Source organism: Ailuropoda melanoleuca, chromosome 1, assembly GCF_002007445.2.
Source record: "Ailuropoda melanoleuca isolate Jingjing chromosome 1, ASM200744v2, whole genome shotgun sequence".
Lineage (NCBI taxonomy): Eukaryota > Metazoa > Chordata > Mammalia > Carnivora > Ursidae > Ailuropoda > Ailuropoda melanoleuca.
In genome coordinates this window covers 146,503,799-146,521,413 of record NC_048218.1, presented here as the reverse complement: position 1 = coordinate 146,521,413, position 17,615 = coordinate 146,503,799, and the positions used below count along the sequence as shown (strand labels likewise).

The window sequence follows — 17,615 nt, the reverse complement described above, 5'->3', positions numbered from 1 at the left end:
CATGCACTCACAGTGGTTTGGCATGCGTCTAGTAGCATTTTTTTTTTTAAAGAAAAATTAGTGTTGGTTTCGATGTATGGTAGCTTTTTCTCTAACGTAATTTGAATAATTCAGCAAAGCCCCACTACCAGCTGTACTTCCGCAGCCTCTTCCATTCTTTTCAGCATTATAATTTTGGTTAATTTTCAATTTTAGGTCCTACGTCTCTGCAATTTGTGTATGAATAACAGAATAATTTCCCTCTTTTGTTTCGCCTTTCCTGTTCCTGAATCTAAATAAAGATGGCTTTTTAGTATTAAAAGTGGAAGAAAATTACAGGTAATTATCTTTGACGGTAAAAACGCTGTAATCAGCGGGCTACATGAAAAATTACTCTAATTATGGCTGCATTTAAGAGAATGGAAAAAAACCTTCTTGTGGATAAAAACCTTAAATTGTCCCCAATGTCTGCTTCAAATTGGATGGCACTGCAGCTGGAGGCTTTGTTCAGAATTGATCCTGGGGAGCTACGAACCCAAAGTTTCACAGTAGGAAGGGGGAAAAAAGAAAAGAAAACATTTTTCCTAATGTAACAATGCGAATGCTAGAAAATGACAAGACTGATCGGTTTTAAACCATTCTGAGACTGACTGAGCGTGGAAGTTGCTCAACAAAAAAAGGAACGGGTATATTGGTAAGTAGTCTTTGCTTTGTGTCTAATTATAGTGACTGTCCTTTTGCACGACTGTATGTCGCTGTCATTATATGGAGCACTCTGAGTATCTCTATTGACTTCTGATAAATGGCTCAGTGGTTTCAAGGTTCATAATTTGAAGGATGCCCAGGTCTGTAGCCATTAATTCTCGCAGTATGGGGCTTCCTGCTTGTATGACGAAAGGGCTTTTCATTTTCATTATTTCTGTGCTTTCCACAAGATCGGAAGGATGTATTTCATCCAGGATCATGCATTTTCCTACCTAGCTAGCTTGCAAAGGGTGTAAACATTAAGTAGTTATAATTGTGCATTTACTTTGTCTTTTTTTTCTTGTATTCTTTTCTCTTGTTTAAAAAAAAAAAACTGCTTCCAAACAAAGACAAATACAGCTGTATTATTTTGGCTGAGGAAAGGAAAAGGAGAATACTCGTTTTCAGCACTGGGAACTACTGGATGTCTAGAGGTTAACCTGGGGATAGATCATTCTAATGGTTTTTTTTTTTTAAATAAGTAAATGTGTAGAAATTGCAATAAAAATATAATATATAAAGGAAGCTGAGAAAACATCCATGTTTAATGTTAAAGTACTTAAGACAAAGGCTAGTGCTGCAAACTGACATCTTTGCAGGCACTTGACGTTTATATATAGGGCTTCCCATATTAGGAAATAGGAATTCTTTTAAGAGTGATAGAAAATATACTGGGAGGGAAGGAGGAGGGGGTGGTGAGATAGAGACACACAGTGAGAAATATACAGGACACTCCCAGCGTTTTGTGGCTTTTACTCCATATATGAAAGAAGACAAAACCATACAAAGTATATGTACAACTAAAATTCAACAATATATACAGAAATGTTTCTCAATATAAACGTCCCTATTAGCTTAGTGAATGCCACCAATTCACCTAGTAAGGTATCAAAGCAATAGAATGGTGATTTTGGTTGTTTCTTCTGTCTTTCCTGATTCCAGTTCAGGGTTTGGGGGTGGGATGGGGAAAGAGTGGTTTTGTTTTGTTGTTGTTGTTGTTTAAACATCATCATTCTTGCTCATTGCATTTTGATAAAACATGCAGCGTTCCCTTTGTGGCAATGTTCTAATCTTACAGCCGATTTTTCCTTTTTCTTTAGAGAAGGGTTGTTATGTGAGGGTTTTTTCTTTTGCTTGCTTTCTCTTTTCTTTTTCTCGTTTTTTTTCTTTTTCTTTCTTTCTTTTTTTTTTTTTTGTCAGTCTAGGATTGGTAAATAAAAATACAGGAGCCCGAAATGCTTCTTTTTCATCATGTAATGTCTTAAGCTCATTAAACAAGTAAAAACGCTGCCATGTTTGCGCAGATTCTTCTGGTGGGGGAAATGTCTGTAAAAAAAAAGTCGTTTTGATGGATACTCCCAAAGAGAAGAGGAGGCTCAGAGCCTGGATCCCAAAGGGTAAGGGAAAAGGTCCTTGCAGTGAGGGGTTTTAAGGAGCGCTGGCATAGAAACCAGTCTCTCTCTCTCTCTCTCTCCCCCTAAAATGCAAGATCAGTTACTGAGGCTGCTCAAAGGAAAAAGCAGATGGGGAAAGGAAAGGGAAAAAAGAAAAGAAAGGGAGAGGAGAGGAGAGAAACAGAGAGGGAGCAAGCGCCCAGACTGTCTTGCTACACAGAAGAGTTCTCCGGAGCCTGCTCCGTTGGCTGGGTTTGGCAGATGCAAGCAGGTCCTGGATCCTCCTTGCCTTGTTCAGACGTTTCCCTAGGGTATCAATTTCCCTCAGACAACTCACATCATCTGTGGTCTCTGCATCGTGTCCTGGTGTGGAGAGGAGTACCAATGCGAATAGCCGGGCACGTAGCTGTTGGGGGGCATACTGACGCCCTTGGCTGAAGCAGAAACGTCCCACACAGGAGGCAGCGCCGGCGAGCGCGGCGACAGGGCCGCTGAGCCTGGGAGAGGGTCGCTCTCATGGGGGTTACTGCCCTGCTTCAGCAATTTCTTAAACTTAGAGCGTTTGTTCTGAAACCAGATCTTCACCTGGAACGACATGCGGCAGAGATTATTAGGTACAGAAAAAACATCGGACCGGTACTTCTGTTCGAGGCTTTGGAAGCAATATCCAAAAATCAAAACAAAACCGCAAATGCCAAGCGCCCACCTTCCTCCACCTCTCTCTAGCCTCCTCTCCCCCACCCCGCCCCAATCTACCAGGTATCTTATCTGGACACCTAAAGTCATTGTAACTCTTTCTTCAGTGGGAGGCAAGCCTAGGTTTTAAACAGCAGCATAAATAAGAATGAAGGCGAATAAGATGGCCAGGTTTAAAGTCTAAAGGAGGATTTTTAAATGGAGAACATTTCAGATGAAAGCCAGTTGAATGCACCCGCTGATAGTCTGTGTTTGTATTGACTGACCCCCCCAAAACCCAGCATCTCTATGCATGTACAGTGAGCAAAGGACTGTGAACAGAGAAAAGCCTGTACATTCATAACCAGTGCCTTGAATATACCTCTGCATATATTGCACGTGCATGGAGTATCTTTCTCCTCAAGTAAATATATCCTCGTAATCCCTAGATGGCACCTCCCTAGTTCCCTACTTTGTATGTTGCTTAGTCAAACTGTGGTCAATCATCATGACATGATTGTTAGAGCAGCTGCTAAAAGTCAAAGGGCTCCTGAAAATTAAATGTGAATCAGGACTCTGGGATGGGAGCGTATCTAAGCTAACATCGCAGATCTACTTTACTTGAAGGAGGAAATTCTATGGTGCCACTTTTTAACCTTTAAAATTCCTTAGCCATAGGAATCTGCTTTTCGAAGAAGAATACAAGTTACTGAGTAGCAGGAATCCATTCATATCAAACCCCAAATATTTCCAGTGGCAATATGGCAAGAGAAAGCAGACTGAATTGGAAAGAAGAGCTTAAGGGGCATCTATTCTAAGGCACCACACAATCACTTACCGGCAAGAGTCTCATAAACCCTGGGGTCCCCATGTTGAAGATCACCCACCTCACATGAGGCCTACCAACCCATGCAGCTAAGTTAATTGACAAGGACCAAAACCACAGGTGATTGGAGCTTGGCTTTATGACCAGGGTCCTAATACACCTACTTAAACCCCTTCCTGTGAAGTCTAAAATGCCCCATATGTCTTTCAAATTAGTAGGACAGGAGAACTTCAGCCACTGTACTTAACTGAGGCTTCACCTGCTGTAATTTGGTGAACATTCCTCTTTGATCTCCAACTCTGCCATTGCTCCCCAGTCCTGTCCTCCAGGGAGGTACCTCAGCCTGCACCAGCCAGTCACCCAGGATGACTTAAAACATCGAGCTTAGGTCCATCTTCAGAAAAACCCGCCTCCCTATCCTATGATGGATGGTTTGCACCTTGGTCCCTTTACTAAATCTTCTTGGAGGCTCTACCCACCCCCTCTTTTTCATTTCATAATTCTATGTCCATGAGGTGAAATCCTTATTAAGTCCCAGGACCCACAAATAGATCCTTAAGAAACATAGGTCTTATTCTGTCTCCTGGCCTGAACATATTTTCCTCCTACATGCTTGTTCTCTTTCATGTTGTTCTGCTCTGGAATAGGCCTCGATTAATTTATGAGTTTGGTCACCAAAGGACACTAGGCTGGGGTGGGGTCGCCGAGTGTTGGGAGGATGTGCAAATCCAATCCAGCATTGAATACCAGGTCATTTATTCCAAACTGTGTTGTCCCGGAAAGTGCGTAATGGAGCAAAGGCATTTGTCATTAAGCTCCTTCCATCCTTGGTTGACTAGGCCCAGAATTCCTCCTGATGCGCTCCCTGCCCGATCTGTAAGCAGGGTCAGCATTTCAGGGATACCTGGGCTTCTCGGGAATTACCTGTGTTTGTGTCAGTCCTAAGGAAGCTGCCAGTTCAGCTCTCTCGGGAAGGGCCAGGTACTGAGTTTGCTGAAAGCGATGGTTTAAAGCCTGGAGCTGCAGGCTGGAGTAAATGGTCCGAGGCTTCCGAATCTTTTTCCCTTTTCCATTGAACCGGATTTCCCCGTTTTCAATCACTGTGGTTTTTTGTTGATCTGCAAGCAAAAAATACAGAGGAGCAGTCACCCGTGAGGCCGCTGCCGCAGCCTCCCTGAGCTCGGTCCGGCCTGCGCCGGGTCTCCCCAACGCCCAGAAAGGATTTCTTCAAAGCGTCCCCACGCCACCCTGACCTCTTTGGGTTCACAGTGCCCGGGTGCCTCCTGTGGGTGCGAAAGCTTCTTCCCGACCCTAACTCCGGCCCTAATTAAGTGCGGGGACTGGACTGCGGGAGCGCCCCCGACCCTGGGGCAAAGAGCCTCGCTCTGCCGCTGAGGAGGCGGCGCCGGCCGCTCTCGGTGGCGCGAGCGCTGCGGGGCGGCGGCTCTCGCCGCGGAGCGGGGGCCCTCGGCCTGGCTTTACAGTGCCTTAAGCTGTGCTTGGGCCACCCCGATGTTTCAGCGGCCAGTTGACTTGATGTCACTAGCTCCAAGCCCGGTGCATCAAGACCCTCGGCGTGTTCGAAATGATTCTGCTGAGAGGGACCGAAACCCCAAACAAAACACAACCAGCCACTCAGACCAGCTCCGGAACAGGCTGAGCATCGCCTGGCAACTTTGAACCCCTCGGGGGCTGAGAACCGTCCGCCCGAGGCCCTCTGCTTCGCCTCACGGAACAAAGGCGCAGCCAACGTTGTATCGGAAACGCAGAGGGAGAGGGGCCTGGTCAGGGGTGGGGGTGGGGGTGGGGGACATCTAAAAGCCCACAGCAAAGAGACCGATTGTCACCAGCTTAACCACAGCTAGAGGCAACGTCAGCTTCCCTTCGGGTCACCGAAACGCACCGGGCGCCACCCGCAAAGTAGGCCACTGGCTGCCCAAATTGGGGTGGGGAGCAAAACACGCTCCCCAGTTCCGGCCCAGAAACGTCCCCAGTCCTGCCAAACGCCGGTTACAGCCCGGAGGGGAGGAGGGAGGCAAAGGGCGCACAGACCCAGTGAGCCGGAGCGCGCAGTGCGGACCAACTCGTAGAGCGAAGCCAGCGCGGAGCCGGAGGCGCGGCTCGAATGGCGCGCCGGAGACCAGGGAGCAAGGCCGGCGGCGCCGCTAGGAAGNCCAGCGGCCTCTCACCTGTGTCGTCCCCTCGCGTCTGGGCGGCCGCGCTGCTGTTGTGGTAGGACTGGAGGTAAGGGCTGTGCTGCGAGTGGCTCATGTAGGGGTAGGCGGCGAGCGAGCGGTGGTTGTAGGAGTTGCCGCCGCCCGACGCGTAGGGCGAGCCGTGGTGGTGGTGCTGGTGGTGGTGGTGGTGCGAGCCGGCCGCCGCCGCCGCCGCCGCCGCCGAGTGCAGGCAGTGCAGAGGGTAATGCGCGCCTGCCATGGCCGGGGAGCTCTGCTGCGAGTGCGGCTGTGGCGGCGGCGGCGGCGGCGGCTGCTGTTGCTGCTGCTGCTGCTGCTGCTGTTGCTGCTGCTGTTGTTGCCCGAACTCCATGAAGGCGGATTTGGACGAGTCCTGGCCTTCCAAGCCGTCAGCCATCGTAGTCATGGTCATCATCAAAACTTTGGGGGCTGGAGAAAGCCTTCTCCCGGGTTTCCTCCACCCTCCCCCCACTTGGCTCGCGCCGCTCTCCCCTCTGCAGCCACCTTAGCTCTTGGGATTCTTGCAAAAAAATAAAAAATAAAAAAAATTTTAAAAAGAGGGGGTGGAGGTGGTTCTCCCTCTCCCTCGCTCTTCTCTAATATATATATTTTTTAATATAAAGAGATATAGTGAGCAGGGCCTTGTTAACTCAAAGGGAGGAGGAAGGGGGAGGGATGGGAGAGGAGAGGGGGGAGGGGGGAATCTGCTCTCCCCCCCTTCTTTCCCCCCTTGGATTTTTTGGGGGCTGGTGCAGTTTAAGGCAGAGATTTTAAGGTGGATTCTGCGAAAGTTGCGCGTCTGCTTTCAGACTTGATGCAGACGCCACGAGTCGAATGGTTTGTCTCCAAAGGGCAGCGCCTCCCCATTGGTCAGTCGCCCCCTGACGTCACAGGCGCACGGCTTCTACTGGTGTGTGCGCCGCTCGCCGAGTTCTTCGCCTACCTTCGGCAACTCCAATCCCAGCCTCGAGCTGCAGCCGGGGGCAGCGCGACTCCGCGCGCAGGGCTGCCGCGGAGGGAGGTGCCTCCGCCCGGCGGGCCGCCGACGCCTCCCGCCGCAGCTCGCGCCCCCGAACCCCGAGCCTCAGTTCCCAGTACCGCAGCCAGCCCTGGAACAGGCTGGCCGGAGGCCGCTCTCCCTCAGTCCCCTTCCACCCCAGCAGGCTGCCTGTTCTCAGAAGCAGTGCCCTCCGCATTTAAAGCGAGGCCCCCTCCCTTGACCTCTTCTCCACACCCCCCTCCCTCAGTCCCACTGTAGTCCCGCGGGAGCGCCCTGTCACCGTGTATTTTTCTAGACGTACTTTATTGAAACCACAGAGGGAAGAAGACCCCTACACCTGGGCCCCATCCCTTGGTTGGGGGGAGGGTAAAGAAAAAGAAAAATCAGACCCTGTTTTGGCGACGTTCCTGCCGTTTCAGGCCGTAGTCCCCATATATTGAACAAGAAAGGGGGAGAATATTTTTCCTCCAGAACGAAGCAGCCTGTTCTGAAAGCGAATCGTTGGAGGACTGACAGTAATGCATTTTTTCCTATTGAAAACAGAAGCTACTGTAATGCTTTCAAATATATGCAAATGATACATGCGGTTAGTGGTTTGGCAAATCTTGATTACAATATAAACTACCCAAGTAAAAGTGCCTTCGTCCTAAATTTGTCTCTCGATTACAATTCCAATTGATTTTATTTTATTGTCAACATTGTTAATGATAAAAATAGAGTCGTTTTACAGTTATTTTTACTTTCTGGAAGGAGGCAATTAGAGTTCTAATCAGGAATACACAAAAATCTCCCATGATTAACTGCAGTACTTTGTTCAAATTGCTGCTATAAAATTCAGAACAATTTGCCTGTAATGATTATGGACTGGGTTTATTTTGGGAGGTGGAATAAAAGTGGATATAGCATAAATTATCCTCTAATTATACACCAGTGTCGCCTCAATTATCCTCTTATCAAAATGGTTGTCTAACTGCCGCATTTAGTTTCAATTCTCTCCTTTTTTTCTATAAAAAGAACTTCATACCTTGTTATTATTAATCCATTTATTATTTGCAAGGGGATTTATATCCGCACATCCAGGTGGTAGAACCACTTCTCTTTCAAAGATGGACTGGGGAAAGACATTAAGTTCAGAGCAGCCCAGGGCTGCGGATCTAGCCTTTCTCCTTCTAATCTCCAGACCAGGCAGCAGAGCAGAGACAGCGGAGTCCCGGAGCGCAGCTCAGGCCCGGCCACCAGGTAGGAGCGCCGGACTCGGGACCAGGCGCCGAAAAGGGCAGGCCGGGGCCGCTCCAGGAGTCGGGTCCCGGGACTGCGGGGAGGCGCAGGAAATCTGTACTGTCAGTGGATCCGGACTGGGTGGGCACTACATGCAGACCCCCATGGGCTCGGCGCCAGCGTTCAGTCCGCGACTAGACCCAAACCGCGAGCCTTTGACCACACGGAGAAATGCACAATCTACTATCTCCAGGTCAACGTGTCTAGAGGTTGCAGGAACGAGTCTGGGTCTTTCTTTCGGAAAACTACTGGGACTTGTATGCACCCTGTTCGCTTGGACTCCATAAGTTATGCGACCTCAGGAACCCCAGAAATTGACAATTTATTGGTTCTGCTCGCCCCGTAACTCCAGGAAAAGTGGCTGCAGCAGTAGCAGCTTGGACTCTATTTACATACTGTGCGAAGCTCTGCAGCGGCGGCTTATGCTAATTGATTTACCCAGCTCCCAGCCCGGGGTCTCCAGGCGTCGCCAGGCTAGTTTGCCTTTTTTTCTTTTCCTTCCTTCCTCCATTTTATCACATAACCTGAAGCTCGCTGCCCGTGGGTTTTCGCCGGGGTTCTCAGGGAAGCAGCGTTTACTCTCCTCTCCCCTCCCTTCCCCAGCCCGCCGCGCTTAACTTCTTGAGCCTCGGGAGCCGGTTCAGTAACTCTGAATTCATTTTTTAAGTGGCGTGCCTTGTTCCCCTTCTTTTAACAAGAGGTGCACTTTAACACGCGAACCAGTAACCCGATCCACGCGTTTACAAATCGGCAGTGAATTTAAGCAACAACAAAAAAAGCTTCAAGGAAAATGAAAGATGGGCTGGGTAAGGGGAAGATGTGTGTAGGGTGTGTATATGGAGGGGCAGAGGGGAAGTCAGAAAAAGAAGAGCCCCCCTTCCCTGGCGGGCTCTCGGTGCACCCGGGCTTCGCGCCGAGCTTGTTTGTAATGTCCTCGAAGCTAGCAGGTAGACGTGGCAGTTTTATTGCTTTATACCCTGCAGCTTGCTGTTAACACGGTGAAGGCGTTTCTTTCCCCCCGCCCCCCAACCCTGTGCATGTCTCTGTTTCTCTCTCTATGCTCGCAGGTGCACCGCTTTCCTCGCTGCCTTCCCCAACTCTGGCCGCACCCGGAGCGGGTCGGGTCCTGGCGGGACCGGAGAAGGTCCCCGCACTAAACACTAGATACAGGGCTCATCAGCCCCTATTTGCAATGGGTCCCCCCCCTTGTTAATTCCCAAGAAAGCCTGGAGGGCTGGAATTGTCGGGGTTGTAGCTACAGGGCTCTCATCCCACTCCCATTAGAGGATAAAACCCCCCAGCACTGTGTTCAGAGGAGCAAGTGTGCAGCGACACCGAAGTAACAGTTGTCGCCAATGGGAAAGGTCCTGCTGAGCGCCAGACTGAGTCAGTCAGTCAGGGGCTGGGGAGCTGAGCGGGAGAGGGGTCCCTCCCGCCTCTGTTGAGGTCTCCGTGCGAGTGTGCTGGATAGACTACGCCAGTGCTTGAGCGTCCGGCTTTCCAGCGGGTCCTGGGAATAGCTGGCCAGAGAGCTAGAACGGCCCCACACAGTGTGCCAAGGTGGAGCGCAGCTAGTGGCTGCCACGTGTGGCCTCTGCCACCAGCCTCCGCTCGAGGAGTTCGGTGCGCAGTGGCTGTCCCCCGCAGGGGCCGCTCCCCTCAGGCGTTTCTCTCCCACTGAACCCTGCACCTCGGCTGCCGAGTCCTTCGCCCCGTGTCGTGGGCTGCAATCAGGAGCCGAGACGAGGCACCCCTAGTTGGTTCTAGTCCAGCGCGCACCTCCGGCCCTTCTGAGAGGCAATAACCTTCGGATTCTTCAGGGCCTCGCAGCGAGAGGGTGCACGTTTCAGAGCCTCCAGCCGCCCGCCGGGCCCTGGCTTCTACCTCTTTGTCTTGCGGGCTGGGGATCCCAGGCCAGCCCTTGGCGGTGGGAGGAGGTGGGCCGGCGAGTTCCTCGCCGTCTTTATCATTCAAAATAGAAGTAAAGCCGGCAATCTGGAGGAGAAGGCCAAAGGCTCTTTTAGATCCGGTAATAGGTGAGGGTCAAATTCACTAAGAAGTTTGAGAAGGCAGACTTTGAGGCCTAAACTACTTTTTGCCTTTAAAGGAGTCGAGGTTTTGGGGCTTGTATTCTAGCTGTCAATGTTATTTAGAGAAAAATCACGATTGTCAATATAAGACCGTGTGGGTCAAGGCGCCCAAGGCCACTGTGGGAAGGACGGGATCTCTGCGATGGAAATCCCCCTGCTGTTTGAGCTTTGGAGGGGTGTTAGCCCGCTCCCTTTGGCCAGAGAATGGGTTGGGTGCTGACGAGGGTTTGCAGCCTCTGCGCCCTGTAGAAGTGCATTGAATCCGGGCAGGGCCTGGCTGGCTTTGGTTGCTAAGTTGGGCTCAGTTATCACGTTAATTCTAGGGAAATTAGACCTCAATAAATAGCCTTTGAATTCAAAGAAATAACTCGGTATTGATTTACATAGCCATGCTAAGAACCCCCTTCCCAAGCAGAGACATTGATGGAAAAAAATTCCTGCTAGTCTTTTCCCCATTCAATGTAAAATTCTGTTTGTGTACTTGTGTAGGGAAAGGGTGCTTGATATCCTGGAAACCCAGGCACTCTTTTCCCCTCCCCCAACCCACACACCTGGGAAAGCTTGGGAGTAGAACAAGAGAGCTGCCTCTTTCCCTTTCTTAGCCCAAGTCAGTGATGTTATGTTCAGGGGTAAGCAAAAGTATCAGACTATTCAAGAAAGCACTAAGATTGTGGCATTATTTTCTCTAATTATAAAACATAATGCCCATATTAATACCCTCCCCTCCCAGGCTCCCCAAAATCCAGCTAAAAAGTGGGCCCTGTTCACTCCACACCCAGAAAGAAGCTCACTGAAGTCTGGAAACAACATCTCCCTCATCTCTCCAGTCCACAGTTCCAAGAACAAGTAGCTTGGATGCTCCAACATGGATGGCACTTACTGGGAGCTTCACAGACTTTTCCAGACTGTTCAATTTGGAGAATATTAATTAAGCATGTTTTAGCCTAGGGGCTCCTACTCTAGGTCTTTTCAGACCTGGGCTCCAGGGAAGTTATGAAAGCAAAACCAACCAGGTCCTCAAATTCAAGGCCTTTGCCTCTCCCTGACCCCATTCCCAGACTGTGAGAGCATCCAAAGCTTTTGTAACAGAGGGAGCCAATATGCTGGGCCTACAACATATTCAAGAGGGAAAACAACACACGTTTCTACCACCCCCAGTTTGGGGATTGTATATAGAAGTCTTCCCTCCCTCCCTTCCTTTCTTCCTTCCTTCCCTCCTTCACCCCCCTTCCTTTTCCCTCTCTCTCCCCCCTTTTATCAAACATAGGACCCCACTCCCTAATACACAGATACTCTTCTTTCTCTTAGGAGGGGTAAAAAAAAGAACTCAATAATGTTTAAACATTTAGATTAATACAAAAATAAGTAGTGGCATTTATCTTTTTAACCTGTTGGATAAACCAAGGCTGAGCCTGCCATATTTGCCCTGGTGGGAATTGTAGCAGGGCAAAAGGGGAAGGGATAGGGTGTTAGAAGTCAGCTTTAATCAAGCCAGTCTTTGGAAACTAGGACCTCCTGACCATTGGAGGATCAATGCAGCCCTGGAGTGGCCGGGAACAAGGAGCAACAGGAAATGGCAGACTATTTTTAGGATAATAAGGAGTTAATATAGCTGGCCAAGCCTCTTCCTAAATGCCTCGAAGCAGCCTCTGTTTTAATTTCTTCATCCCTATATCAGCAGTAACATAAAGTCACAGCAAACGGCTCAACAGGAAGGGAGAGCCAGGCTTAGGACAACTCTTGAGGAAAACCTGGGGTGGAAAATATCCTCTTGCTATCAGGTGGACTCTTAGATGCTTCTCTTGTTACAACAGAAAAAGAAATCAAAACCATTTTTCATTAGAGAGAGCGAGTTGTACCTGACTACCCTTGTGATAGAAATGCTCTGGTGATTTTCATATTCATGCCTATTTATAGGCACTTTGTATCCCCTTTATTTCATAACATCCCAGTAAAGGGAAAGGCAATTTATTAGATATTTAGCAAAACTTTCCTTAGGGGGCAACCTATTGGAAAGCACTTAGAAGTGAGGGGATTGTTTGTTTGTTTGAACCCATTCTCTCATCTGTGCCCTTTCTCTTTTCTTTTGCTCAGAGCAAATCCTTTCTTATACAACTCTAGGAGAAAGCAAGCCCCCTTTCCATCCTACCCAGGGGAATGAACTAGTATTCTTCTGTAGGTCTCAATAATTTTGTGCAGAGTCGTGTGTCCCCCCACCATCTCTGTCAAGTGAGGCTCCCTGCCCCACAGAGCCCAAAGCCTTTGCTTCTTCACATACTCACTGAGAGTTGTGTCCATTTTGGATACGTATTTGGGTTCATAATTGAACTTGCCATTTTTCTTCCCACATGCATTGTGGAAAGGGAGGCAGAGAGAGTAGAGAAGCAGGGAACATACAAAGAGAGTTGAAGAGAGATACAAGAGAGTGGACAAGAGAGAATTGAGTGTGAATGTGCTTCATTTGGAGAGTACCACTCTTCGTTTTCTTCTCCATCGGGTTCTCCAGAGACCGCTGCCCCACCATGTTAGTCGCTCAACTAATAAACCCGTGTGATGCAAGCAGCCCGCTTTGCTCTGGGGGCTGGGGGCTGGCTAGACTCAAATACCTAGAGCCCACTGTTGGTGTTCTCTACTAGATCTTTCTCCCCATCTCCTCCCCACCCCTTAGCCTGCTTTCCCCTCAAACACCTAGGGCATTACGTTGCTCCCTCTAACAGCTGCAAAGTCGGAGGAGGAGGACCCTTTAAAAATTACAAAGGAGGTCACCCTCCCCTACAAATGAACCCTTTTAAGAACAAGCCTCTGGAGGCTCAAAGGTCTTGGGCCCAAGAGTTAAAACGTGAGCATAGTGTTTCAGGCTTTCAGTGCAGCAGTCCCAAACAGACAGGCAGGCGTCCAGGGCTCTCTTTGGGGCTGGGGTGAGCGAAAGGACGGGGGAGGGCAGGAGCCGGGAGGGCGGGCAGAAGCAGAGGGCGACAGGAACGCCCGCGCCCGCAGCTGGCTCCCACGCGCTGCTGTCTGCGGGGAACGGGGGGCCGGATAATGGAATTCAGGAGGCAGAGATCCTCCAAGAGCCAGCCACTGTCTTGTACAGATTGGTAGAGAAACCCTCACTGTAATTAAAACCGTACAGTCAGATTAATTCAATGTGTTGCTCGGCAGCGTTTTTAATAGTAAAAATCCGTTTTAAAATTGAATTAGGGTCGAAGAAAATTTCTGCGAGACTTGCTGGATTTGCCAGCTTTCATTGAAGCCAGCCAGAGCTGGACTTTGGCGGTGGCTGCACGGTGTTGCCCCCTCCCCCTTCTGAGGCCCGAGACCGGGGTGGGATGGGGGGAGGTGGAGGTGGAGATGGGGGCAGGGGGCTGATCGACAAGGGGTGCCAGTTTGGGCTCGATTCTGAGAGGCCCGAGCCAGGCCCAGACGGAGCTCAGGGCCTGTGGTTACCCACCCCTCCGATAGCCGATCGCCGGTTTCCAGGCTCTGCAGACTTTTGACACCCAGGACTCCTCCTCCCCACCCTTTCGTGAAGTTCGCTGCTCAGGTAGGGTCCCGGGAAAGAAGAGAGCCCTGCCGTATCTTGAAGCAATTTCCCACTGTGTGTTCCCCAGTGTGGCAGAGGTTGGAGCCCTCCCTGTTTGGACGCTGGAGTGACAGGAAAAGTTGTGGTTCTTTCTACTCACCCCAACCCATCCCCCTTTCACTTCTTGAAAGTCTTCCAAAAATTAAGAGTAATATTTCAAGCGCGCTGTCAAAATGTCTCCCAAGCTTTGATTTGGCTTCCCGCCCCCCCCCTTTCTCCCTTCCCACCCCTTATCCTTTGTATCTCGGTGGTTGTGAAATAAACCTTAGTATTATTAAGCTTTTCCCCTTTAAGGATAGACACCTTAGAGCTGAAAACTTGCTCCAAAGTTCGTAGAAAAGGTGGCGGCTGAGTGCTAATCGAGAGGCTTTCGTATCAGACCTGCTACACTGCGGGTGTGGGGGCGAGTGGATGGGGGGGGAGGGCTAAGGGAGCTGAATCCCCCACTTTCCCAAGAACAACCAGGTTTTCAGGGTCTCAGAAATGGTCCCAGTTTCCTCCTTCCTCCAAGGACTTGCCAGTGCGCGCGCGTGTACACACACACACACACACACACACACACACACAACCTGGGACAAAAATTCCCTTACGAGTTAGTCACATCATCAGGCCTGAGAAAACAAAAACCGCTGTGGGTCCCTGCTCCTCCGGCAACATGCGCAGACGCTTTAATTGCCGCAAATTGTCACTCTGTCCCCTTTTCATTTTCTCGCTCCTTCATTTATTTTTAGTACACTTCAAATGCCTACACACATCCCTAGTAAGGAGAGAGCGGAGCAATTATTGCCTTTGCCTTCAGGGCCTGCTTTGCCAATCATTGAATGGGGATGGAGTAAACAGGGCGAAAAGCGAGGCGCTTTATTGGTCTTGCTTATTTCAGGTGGAGGGCGGTAAATAACTCTCCCTACCGCGCCACCCCCTCCTCGTTTCTTGGGTCCCAATTATCTAGAAGAAAGGAGATGCGCCTCCCTCCCTCCTCCTCCCCATCACACCCCACCCCATGTGAGCCAAGTTTTACTAGAATCCAGCAAATCCCGCCAGAATTGGCGGGTTCCTCGGAGAGTAGTTAGGAAAAGAGAATTCCACAGGGACCCAGCTCTTAATTCTGTATTGAATAGAAAGACGCAGCGTGCGCAGGCACCTTCCCCGCCCCCTTGCAGGAAAGCAGGGTCCTTTTTCTCTGAGGGCTACACCAGTGATAGATGCCCCCAGGTAGGTTATAGAGAACCCCCCCGGGGGTCCTTCCCCGTCTAGAGGAAATTTGAGGTTGGGTTGGAGCAATTTTGGACAGTCTGTTAGGACGGCTATCAACATTGCTGTTGTTCTAAATATTAGCCAGGAATTCTTAGAGGCGAACTTGAAATTTCGAGATGAAGTGTTGTCTTGAATGATATTGCTGCCTCTTCACTGTCTTTCCTGGACCGACACAGCGGTCCGGGGTGGAGAGGGAGGCAGGTGTCTGTAGCAGCAGCCGAAGGAGGTATCTGGCGTCCTGCAGAGGGATCCGAAACAAATCAGTGCGGGATTAACTTGTCTGTCTGCTGAATTGTCTCCAACTGCAAAAGCTGCGCGGGCTGCGCCTGCCCGGGCGGGTTCGGGTTACTCGCGCGTCCTGGGCGCGCTGTCTCTTCCTTGTCCTGGCCGGGGCTGGCGGGCCGGCCCGGGACCTGTCGGGCGCCTGGCCGGCTTGGCAGGACGTTTTAAAAGAACGCAGCGAGTATGAACTGCTCCATTCTCACACACACCCCCTTCCTATTTCTTTTTTATGAAAACATTTACAAGAAATCTAATTTCAGATTGTGGAAGTAAATTTCATGCTAGGATATATTTTACAAAACATGTAATCTTTCGGGCCGAAGACGTTTAATTAAAACCATACTTTGACAAGTTGAGTTTCAAAGCGAATTCACACCAGCGCAGAAGGCTAATTCATATTCAAGATGCAACCTGTAATCCATGTTGTTTGAAAACGCCAGCCAGGGCAACGCGCGCTGGATCTGCTCACTACCTGCCCATGGGCCGGAGGACTCCAGAGTCCTGCGCTTAGTCCAGAGCCTCCCACGCTAAGCCGCTCTCCTGCGGTCTGCCTTGGTTTCGCTGCCAGGTCTTGAGGAGATAGAGGAAAGCTTCCTGGAGCACCTTTAGTGTCCTTAGAATAAGTCCTGCCGGATGGTGGTGGTGGGGGGTTGTGAGGTGGGAGTGGTCCGAGACCCCAGAGACTAATCCGGAGAGTAGGCAGGGGCAGACCGGGAGTCAAGGCACCTCAAGAAGTCTCAGTGGGATTGAGAGTCCCAAGCCCCCTCTCCTCCCTTCTAGCTCCCTGACAGACCTGCTATAGAAAAGGGAATCCTCCCCCTCCCCCCACCCCACACGCCACCTAATCTCCATTTCTGATGACCCAAAACAGGAAGGGGTAGGTTTGTCCTGCTCCAGCTGATTTATGGGGCATCTCCTTCAGAGTCCCCATGGAGGAGGTAGTGTTGGCTCCCAGAAGCTTTCACAGTGTCAACTGCATTTTTGCAGTCTCAATAATCTTCCTCCGGACCCTCCTTTACAATTTCCCTATACATTGAACTGTCCCAACTTAAGTAACAGTGGTACGGCCCCACATGGGAAGGACATGCTCCTAGCTCAGCTGGTTTACCAGCAAGCCCTACTGGCACAAGGTGCTAAAGGCCAACCGTGCCTCTTGGGAGGGCAGAAGCCAGTAGGTACCCTCAGGTGCACACCGATGGGCAACAGAGTGACTAAGGTAGTCCGGGTTAGAGCTGAGGAATACTGTGAACTGCAACTCCAGGGCCTGAAGCTGTGGCCCAGGCAGGGTTCTAGGTCATTGGCCTGGGTCTCCAACTCAGTGTTCCCCTCCTGACCTCCACCTTGCTGGCCTTTTCTTCTCTTAGAGGGGACAGTGAGTTGTCATTAAAGTTAGACTCATGGCTGATCTGAAACCTGCCTCAAGAAAGAAGCTGGGACATAAATTTGAGTCTTACGTTGGTTCAATTTTACTCAACATGCTCAAGAAGAAAAACCTTTTATTGCAGCCACTCCCAAGACAGGGAAGGAGGATTTTGCTTCAGCTGGGGACAGTGAAAATTATTGATTGGCTGATGGACTTTCTTTTTGGTCTATAGTTCCTTTCAAATGCACCCTTATTTTTCCATAAAGCACAAAGATAAGTCAAGTATAAGAAAAAGCCTAAAATCTAATGTTCAAGAAGGATTTTAAACAACATGGCTATCCCATCTTGAAACCTCTTGGTTTTAATGGGCTAGCGTAGGAGAAAACTTCATTTTTGCAAAGACAATACCCACACACAATCGTGATAAAGTTTTTTGCTTTTTACAGAGACTACCAACTGGCATTTCTGGTTTCAGTGAGTATCTCAGAAAATAGACATGGATGCTGGCAGCTAAATGCTTAACAGTATGCCACCTTAATAGTTATTGGTCAAATAATACTGATCTTAGGTGAACAAGTAAGACCTTGAAATCACTCTAGCGCCTTGCATTTTGGAGGGTTGGTTGGGGTGGGACTCTGGTTCACAGTCTAAAAAAAAAAAAAAGTTATGTGATGATTGTAGGCCTGGAGGGTGAGAAAGAAAGACCTAAGAGACAAACAGAGGCACTGCTGGAATGGTTTTACCATTGTTTGAGCTGAGCACTAAAAAGTATGTACCTGACCAAATGCATTTGAAGCCTAATCCTATGTTGGAGACTTGTGAATTACACCAAAGGGGAGAGGAACTGCACACAATAATCCCCACCTGTTTTATTTCAGTGATATGAACAAGCAGTTTTCCTGTCACAGACAGGAGCGCTCTCAGGGGTGTTGGAGGCCCATCTGTGGGCAGT

General features: G+C 49.7%; 1 protein-coding gene and 1 long non-coding RNA gene across 2 annotated transcripts in view; one reads left to right on the top strand and one right to left on the bottom strand.

Moving 5' to 3' along the window:
- LOC117803738 overlaps positions 1-17,615 on the top strand; it is a 42,142-nt gene that overhangs the window by 1,497 nt on the left and 23,030 nt on the right. Inside the window, exon 2 of the long non-coding RNA XR_004627760.1 lies at positions 196-673. This is a non-coding gene — a long non-coding RNA (uncharacterized LOC117803738). The remainder of the gene's footprint in view (positions 1-195; positions 674-17,615) is intronic.
- Positions 2,156-6,333, bottom strand: DLX6 (distal-less homeobox 6). Its single transcript, XM_034667991.1, has 3 exons — positions 5,808-6,333; positions 4,543-4,736; positions 2,156-2,702 (listed from the first exon to the last, which is right to left on the bottom strand). Exons 1-3 carry the CDS (start codon positions 6,226-6,228, stop codon positions 2,451-2,453), a joined length of 867 nt encoding a protein of 288 aa, XP_034523882.1. The 5' UTR covers positions 6,229-6,333; the 3' UTR covers positions 2,156-2,450.

What these genes read in the sequence shown, in the direction of transcription:
- DLX6 (XM_034667991.1), bottom strand. Translation starts at nt 6,228, where the DNA reads ATGATGACCATGACTACGATGGCTGACGGCTTGGAAGGCCAGGACTCG. An exon ending in GACGCGAGGGGACGACACAG is followed by an intron (nt 4,737 to 5,807) that starts GTGAGAGGCCGC and finishes TTTTGCTTGCAG; the next exon opens with ATCAACAAAAAACCACAGTG. An exon ending in TAGGACTGACACAAACACAG is followed by an intron (nt 2,703 to 4,542) that starts GTAATTCCCGAG and finishes ATGTCGTTCCAG; the next exon opens with GTGAAGATCTGGTTTCAGAA.